The sequence below is a fragment of the Macaca nemestrina genome, chromosome 4, assembly GCF_043159975.1.
Source record: "Macaca nemestrina isolate mMacNem1 chromosome 4, mMacNem.hap1, whole genome shotgun sequence".
NCBI lineage: Eukaryota > Metazoa > Chordata > Mammalia > Primates > Cercopithecidae > Macaca > Macaca nemestrina.
The window spans coordinates 56,635,319-56,643,981 of NC_092128.1; the positions used below are offsets into that span (position 1 = coordinate 56,635,319).

At 39.8% G+C, this 8,663-nt stretch overlaps 1 protein-coding gene across 4 annotated transcripts in view; it reads left to right on the forward strand.

The window, feature by feature from the left end:
• The window catches only part of LOC105475354 (coiled-coil domain containing 146), a 191,171-nt gene extending 186,487 nt beyond the window's left edge, over positions 1-4,684 (forward strand). For all 4 annotated transcript variants that reach the window (XM_011730535.3, XM_071093973.1, XM_011730541.3 and 1 more), the window contains 2 exons: positions 2,531-2,779; positions 4,141-4,684. In XM_011730535.3, the coding sequence (XP_011728837.1) occupies positions 2,531-2,779; positions 4,141-4,344 (453 nt within the window). In that variant the 3' untranslated portion in view covers positions 4,345-4,684. The remainder of the gene's footprint in view (positions 1-2,530; positions 2,780-4,140) is intronic.
• Positions 4,685-8,663: the final 3,979 nt, after the last annotated feature.

Consider the following 8,663-nt stretch of genomic DNA (forward strand, 5'->3'; position numbering starts at 1 on the left):
GGTTGAGTGGAAAATGACTCCCCCCAAAGAAAAGGAAATTCATTTAAAAAAGGAAAGGCAGCAACATTTAAAGACACATCAGACATGATAATTCACTCAAAGTGCATTAGCTTATCTAAGTCTTAGCATTTCTTATTTTATGACTTAAAGTTGTGAATTGCACCAGTGCTGCTGGACTGATCAGTCTGTTAGTGGAAGTTGTCAAAGCTGAAGTGTCAAAGTCAAATAAAAATGGCAAAACTTACGACTCATTGAAGTTTTTAGTGGTAGTCATTTTTATTCGATACATGCTTCCTAAAAATTAGTTCAGTATAGAAGTCATAAAAATTTATATTACCTACCATTAAGGAGGCAAAATTTGTATATAATAATCAGTTATTACATTTTCAGAGGCAGGTAAATCACTAGCCATAACATTCCTCTAAGCAGAGGTACAGATGTGACCGGATATGCTCTTTAGGAGAGGAAGGTATTCAACATTAGGTGTAGTATTTGGAAGCTCATTTGCATGTCCCAATTTATCCTGGTCCAAGAACAAAGAATGAAACAGACTAAGAGTTCATTCATTCCTTCATTCAGAAAATATTCAACTTTAATTTGGGGGCAGGGGTGCCTCTTATATTCCAAGCACTGTCCTGAGCACTGGGACTATGATGATGAGTAAAACAAATAGTCCTTGTCCTCATGAAGAGTACATTCTTACAGGATAACAGACTAATCAAATAGAGAAAAACATGTATCATATCAGCAGTGAGACATGATGTGAAGAAAAAATAAGGCAAGGTAGGCGGAACTGGTGAGTGTTGCCAGGTAGAAGGTATCACCACTGAACTGCCCCCTATGGCTATCACACTAAAGGATTCTACCATTTATAAGACAGAGAGATTACAGGAACCCCTAATTCCAGTTTTACTTCTTTCCTGCCTTTTGAGATTTTTTTTTTTCCAATTAGTGCTATCTTTTAACTGTATTAATGCTAAATAGCTGATATTAATAGGTTTAAAAAAAAAAAAAGATCTGGTCGCAGTGGCTCACGCCTGTAATCCCAGCACTTTGGGAGGCCAAGGCGGGTAGATCACATGAGCTCAGGAGTTCAAGACCTGCCTAGGAAACATAGTGAGACCCCATCTTTACGAAAAATACAAAAACAAATAGCCAGGCGTGATGGTGCACACCTGTGGTCCCAGCTACTTGGGAGGCTGAAGTGGGAGGATCACTTGAGCCTCAGGGACAGAGGTTGTAGTGAGCTGATACCACACCACTGTGCTCCAGCCTGAGTGACAGAGTGAGACCCTGTCTCAAAACAAACAGACAAAACACTCCAGGAACAGCTCTCATTCTAAGTTATTGACTAAGTTTTCCCCAGCTCGGCTCATGCATGTTTCTGACCTAGTAATGATGCACACCAGGAATTATCAATAACGCCAACATGTCAGTGTGACAGTTTTCATTTAAAAAGTCATTTCAGATGCAGAACTTCTGCTGATCATCTTACATAAGCAAAGAGGAACGTTAGTTCTACCAGATTTTTGCCCCTGGATAAGTGACAAACTAATAACGTCAAATTAAGCTAGAATTTAGGCATCAAGAACACTCTTGGCTGGGCACAGTGGGTCATGCGTGCAATCCCAGCACTTTGGGAGGCCAAGGCAGGAAGACTGCTTGAGCCCAGGAGTTAAAAACCAGCCTTGTCAGCACAGCAAGTCCCCATGGCTACAAAAATAATAAATTAGCCAAGTGTGGTGGTGCATGGCTATAGTCCTATCTACTTAGGAGGCTGAGGCAGGAGAAGCAGTTGAGTCCAGGAGTTCCAGGATGCAGTAGGCTGTGATCACACTACTATACTCCAGTGTGAGCAACAGAACAAGACCTTGTCTTTATTTTAATTTAAAAAAAAAAGAACATCCCTGGCTGGGCGCAGTGGCTCCCGCATGTAATCCCAGCACTTTGGGAGGCCAAGGCAGATGGATCACAAGGTCAGGAGATCGAGACCATCCAGGCTAACATGGTGAAACGCCATCTCTACTAAAAATTTAAAAAGCCAGGTGTAGTGTTGGGCGCTTGTAGTCCCAGCTACTCGGGAGGCTGAGGCAGGAGAATGGCGTGAACCCAGGAGGCAGAACTTGCAGTGAGCCAAGATCACGCCACCGCACTCCAGCCCCGGCGACAGAGCGAGACTCCGTCTCAAAAACAAACAAACAAAAAAAAAAACATCCTTTCACCTCTCCTTCTCACCTCTTAAAAATGCTTAAAAATGGGCACTAACCTATTCTCCTTAATGTTATCCACCTTGAAATCTAGTAACTAGATAAACAAATCCTTTTCTTGTTCTCTCCTTGTCCTTACACAACCAGGGCGTTCGGCTCAATCTCTGCAGTCTCTTCCAGTTCTTAATTTCTGTGAATTCCAAGTTAGACCCTCCTTCCTTCAGGCAAAAATGCACCCCACCATTATAGACGGCCAGCAGCCTGCCATTTTAAGTCTTCGTGGACCGCATACATAGACTAAGCCTTGGGCTCTTTAATTCTAGATGAATGGCTATCAAAGAAGGATAAAAAATGCAACTGAGAAAATGATGGCTGTTGTTGCTGAGCTGTCCATGAAACAAGCCCTAACCATTGAACTCCAAAAGGAAGTCAGGGAGAAAGAAGACTTCATCTTCACTTGCAATTCCAGGATAGAAAAAGGTCTGCCACTCAATAAGGAAATTGAGAAAGAATGGTTGAAGGTCCTTCGAGATGAAGAAATGCATGCCTTGGCCCTCGCTGAAAAGTCTCAGGTAGGCTTTGGCTCCTGTATTGCTTTTCTAAAGGGTGCCAGCAGGGGCTGCTTTCAGGGGGTCATTCATCCCACAGTATAAGAAAAATTTCCCCACTCTACCACACACAGTCCCAACAGTCATCAGAAGTGTGTTTAAAGATATTCTATAGATAAGTCAAAGTGCAGTAATCCAGAGTGCCACAATACTCACTGAAGAACACTTAGCAAGCACAGGTCCCACCCCACAGCCTTACATCCTGGGCTGCCGAGGCTGAACATCATGGCCTTCCACCAGCATAGTGACGACCAGGCTGGCATCGGTCTTGTCTCTAAGTCTCCAATCTCTGTCTTGGCACCTCTGCTCAGACCACACCTGACTGTTCCATGTTCATCTGCTGTGGCCTCCACAGCATACAGTGAGGCCTCCACCCACATTATAGTTGCCATGCCTTCTGCAGATGCTCGATGTACATCATAGGCCTCAGCGGCCCCCCTTTATTTTCCCACCTTAGTCCTCTGGCCTAACGCTAGGTCTATCACTGACTCCCCCTGCAAGTTAGATACCAGATCTTCTGCCTACCCCCATGACCTGTCAGTATTCTTAGACTGGAATTAGGCATCTCTTTCCAAGGAGTCTACATCCTCCAGATGTACAACTCACTCAAACTGTCCAGTGGATGTCACCAAAAAGGTCCCTATTTGCTCCTGAACCCAAGACAAAACTGCATTCAAAACACACTAGGAATACCTGAGCACAGGTATAAATTACATGATTTATAATTTCCGCACCACCTGGGACTGTTCCTTTTAGGGCATTCAGATTTTACCTGTGGTGTCCCACTGTCATTTATCAGAGGGCTTTTTAGTGCAGTAAGTGATTACTCTGTTTTCCAGAGGCACAGGCAAAATCTCGAAAACGTTGCGGCTCAGAGCAAGCTGGTGACCGTTTTCCTCCTCTGGTTGCACTTTACTCCTCTATCTCTTCCATTGTAATATTTGCTCACCAATGACTTACCAAAGGAAATATGTTGCTCTGCCTTTGTCAAAAACAGGGAAATAATTAGTGCTTGATGACAGATATTGAGGTGGAAACATAGTTAGGACCCACGAAGCAGTCTTTGAAAAACCCTAAACTCCAGGAATAATGTGATGCTGAAGCATACAGCCCATTCCAATGAGGGGTGTGTGTGTGTGTGTGTGTGTGTGTGTGTGTGTGTGTGTGTGGTGTGATTCCACCCTCCTACTCCTCCCATCCCTTTGGGGAGTATCAGCTAGCACAGTCAAAGACTGTCCAGGCCAGCTGCGTCTTTTGGGACCTAAGGATAAAGTGACTTCACCAGAGTTTTCAGAGAACTGAAAAGGAAAAATCATTCTTTGCAGGAGTTCTTGGAAGCAGATAATCGCCAGATGCCCAATGGTGTTTACACGACTGCAGAGCAGCGTCCAAATGCCTACATCCCAGAAGCAGAGGCCACTCTTCCTTTGCCAAAACCTTATGGTGCTTTGGCTCCTTTTAAACCCAGTGAACCTGGAGCCAATATGAGGCACATAAGGAAACCTATTATAAAGCCAATTGAAATCTGAGTAGGTGAACAAATCCAGGCCTCTCAAGGAGAGGACTTCAACCAGGCTTCCTTGTACCCACAGGTGAAAAATGTGAGCATAATACTTCCAATTTTATTGATAAGTAAGGTAACCACAATTAGTCAACAACAGAGTACAACATGGTTTCTTTTTACCTACCAACTACTATACCTTTCATGACATTGAATAGGACACAGAACTGTCCTACATTTATATGTCAAAGTATATATTTGAATTGCTTATATTTTCTTTTTCACTCTTTATGTTGAGTACATTCCAGAAATTTGTAGTTGGCAAGGTGCTATAAAAATGCACTAAAAATAAATCTCTTTTCAATGAAGTACAGAAATTGGCAGAGTAGTCTTTGTTTATTAAAGAAAAAACAAATACCGTTCAATCTACACACTTTAAAAAGAAACAATGGCTATTTGAAAAGGAAAATATCTCAAGTATTGCAAAGGCATAACTCACTTTGTCGAATAAGAAGTAGCACTTAATCTTGGTAAATCTAAATTATGTAAAGTAGTGAAACTTGTCATGGCTGTTTGCATTTTTTTTCATTTTACTTTTTTGACTAATAATAATTGTACCTACTCATGGGGTACATAGTGAAGTTTCAGTACATATAATGTATAGTGATCAGATCAGGGTAATTAGCGTATACATTCAAACTTTATCATTTCTTTGTGTTGGGAATATTCAGTATCCTCCTAGCTGTTTGAAACTATATATTATTGTTACCTATAGTCATCCTACAGTGGTATAGAACATAGGACTTATTCCACCTATTTCACTGTAATTTTGTGTCTATTAACAAATCTACCCCATTCCTTCCTTTCCTCATCCTTTCCCCTAACCTTCCCAGCCTCTTGTATCCGCTGTTCTACTTTTAGCTTCCACATGAGTGAGAACAGTTTTTTGCTTACACAAATGAGTGAGAACATGTGGTGTTTAACTTTCTGTACCTGGCTTATTTCAATGAACATAATATCCTCCAGTTCCTTTCACGATGCCACGAATTACAGGATTTTGTTCTTTTTTGTGGCTGAATAGTATTCCATTATGTATATGATATGTATGTGTGTGTGTGTGTAACTCCCATTTTCTTTTATGTGTTTATCTGTTGTTGGACACCTAGGTTGATTTCATATCTTGCCTATTGTGAATAGCACTGCAGTAAATATGGGGGTGCAGATGTCTCTTCAGTATTCTGATTTTCTTTCCTTTGGATAAATTTCCAGTAGGGAGATTGCTGGATCATATGTTAGTTCTATTTGTAGTTTTCTGAGGAACTTCCATATCATTCTTCATAGTGACTTCTCTAGTTTACATTCTTACCAACAGTGTATATAAGAGCTCCTTTTCTCTGTATCTTTACCAGCATTTGTTATTTTTTAACTTTTTGGTAATAGCTATCATAGTTGGGGTGAGATGATACCTCATTTTTTTTTTATTTCTATTTCCCTGATTTCCCTGATGATTAGTGATGTTGAGCATTTCTTCATATACCTGTTGGCCATCTGTATGTCTTTTGAGAAATGTCTGTTCAGGTCATTTACCCATTTTTAAATCAGATTGTTGTTTTTGTAGTGTTTTTTGGTGTTAAGATATTTGAGTCCCTTATTTATTCTGGATATGAATCCCCTATTGGATGATTAGTGTGCAACTATTTTCTCTGATTCTGTAGGTTGTCTTCACTCTGTTGTTTCCTTTGCTGTGCAGAAGGTTAAAGTTTGATGTAATCTCATTTGTTTATTTTTGCTTTTGTTGCCTGTGTTTTGAGGTCTTATTCATAAAATATTTTCCCAGGCCAATGTCCTGAAGCATTTCTCCTATTCTTTCTTCCAGTAGTTTTATGGTTTTGGGTCCTATATTTAGGTCTTTGATAATTTTGAGTTGATTTTTAAATAGGGTCAGAGGTAGGGGACTAGTTTCATTCTTCTGTATAAGGACCTCCAGTTTCCCCAGTACCATTTATTGTAGACACTGTCCTTTTCCCAATGAGTATTCTTGGCACCTTTGTCAAAAATCAGTTGTCTATAGATATGTGGATGAATTTCTTGATTCTCTATTTTGTTCCATTGGTCTATGTATCTGTTTTTATCCCAGTGTCATGCTGTTTTGGTTACTAGAGCTTTGTAGTATATTTGAAATGTGGTAGTGTGATACCTCCAGCTTTGTTCATTTTGTTCAGGATTGCTTTGGCGATTTGGGGTCTTTTGTGGTTATATACAAATTTTAGGATTGTTTTTCTTATTTCTCTGAAGAATGCCATTAGTTTTTTGATAGTGACTGCAATCTATCTGTTGATTGCTTTGGGTAGTATTGTTGTTTTGTTTTATTTTATTTTATTTATTTTGGGAGACAGAGTCTCACTCTGTCACCCAGGCTGGAGTGCAGTGACATGATCTTGGCTCACTACAGCCTCCACCTCCAGGGCTCAAGTGATCCTCCCACCTCAGCCTCCTGAGTAGCTGGGACTACAGGTGCACACCACCACACCCAGCTAATACTTTTATTGTTGTAGAGATGGAGTCTCACTGTATGACCTAGGCTGCTTTCAAACTCCTGGCCTCACGCAATCCTCCTGCCTCAGCCTCCAAAATGTGCTAGGATTATAAGTGTGAGCCACCACACCAAGCCAGAATGGCTATTATTAAAAAGTCACACACACAAAAAAGATGTTGGTAAGGTTGCAGGAAAAAGGGAATGCTTAACACTGCTGGTGGGAATGTCAAATTAGTTCAGCCACTTCGGAAAGAATTAAAAACAGAACTACCATTTAACCCAGCAATCCCATTACTGGGTATATACCCAAGGAAAATAAATTGTTTTACTAAAAGCACATGTGCACTTGTACATTCATCAAAGCACTATTCACAATAGCAAAGACATGGAATCAACCTAGATGCCCATTAACACTGGACTGGATAAAGAAAATGTGATACATATACACCATAGAATACAGCCATAAAAAAGGAATAAAATCACATTCTTTGCAGCAACATGGATACAATTGGAGGCCACTGACCTAAGCAAATTGACACAGGAGCAGAAAACCAAATACTATATGTTCTCACTTAAAAGTGGCAGCTAAACAATGAGTACACATGGATATAAAGGTGGAAGCAACAGACTATTAGGGAGAAGAGGGAGGGAGGTGGGGAGAGTTGAAAAACTACCTGTTGGGTACTATGCCCACTACCTGGATGACAGGATCATTTGTACCTCAAACTTCAGCATTACATGATTTACCCATGTAAGAAAAAAATCTTCTTTAAAGGTTCAGTAGAATTCAGCAATGATACCATCTGGATTTTTCTTTGTTGGAAGACTACTTTATTTTATTTTACATTTTATTTTATATATTTTATTTTATTTTATTGTTTTGAGACAGAGTCTTGCTCTGTCACCTAGACTGTAGTGCAGTGGCCAAATCTTGGCTCACTGTAACCTCTGCCTCCCAGGTTCAAGTGATTCTCCTGCCTCAGCCTCCCAAGTAGCTGGGATTATAAGCATGCACTACCATGCCTGGCTAATTTTTGGAATTTTTAGTAGAGACGGGGTTTTGCCAGGCTGTTCTCAAACTCCTGGCCCTGAATGATCCACCTGCCTTGGCCTCCCAAGGTGCTGGGATTACAGGTGTGGAAGATGTTTTATTACTGATTTAATCTAATTGCTTTGTATTGATCTGTTCAGGTTTTCTAGTTCTTCCCTATTCAACCTTGGCAGATTGTATATGTCAAGGAGTTTATTCACTTCCTCTAGGTTTTCTAACTTGACATATAGTAATTCAAAGTACCCTGGAATTATTTTTTGTATCTGTTGGGACATCCCCTTTTTTGCTCTTGATTTCATTTATTTGGGTCTTCTCTCTTTTTTCCTTAGTCTAGTTAATGGTTTGTTGAATGTGTTTATTTTTTTTTCAGAAAACCCACTTTTTGTTTTGTTGATCTTTTGTATTTTTTTTACTCTCAATTTCATTTATTTCTGCTGTAATCTTTATTATTTGTGTCTCCTACAATTTTGACTTTGATTTGTTCTTGATTTTCTAATTGCTTGAGGTATATCATTAGGTTATCTGAAATCTAGTTTTTTCATGTAAGCATTTGTTGCTATAAACTTGCCTCTCACTACTGCTTTTGCTGTGTCCCATACGTTTTGGCATGTTGTGTTTCCATTTTCATTTGTTCCAAGGAATTTTTAAATTTCTTCCTTAATTTCTTATTCATTTTGGTCATTCAGGAGCATGTTGTTTAATTTCCATGTATTTGTATAGTTTCAAATGTTCTCATTATTTATTTCTAATTTTATTCCAT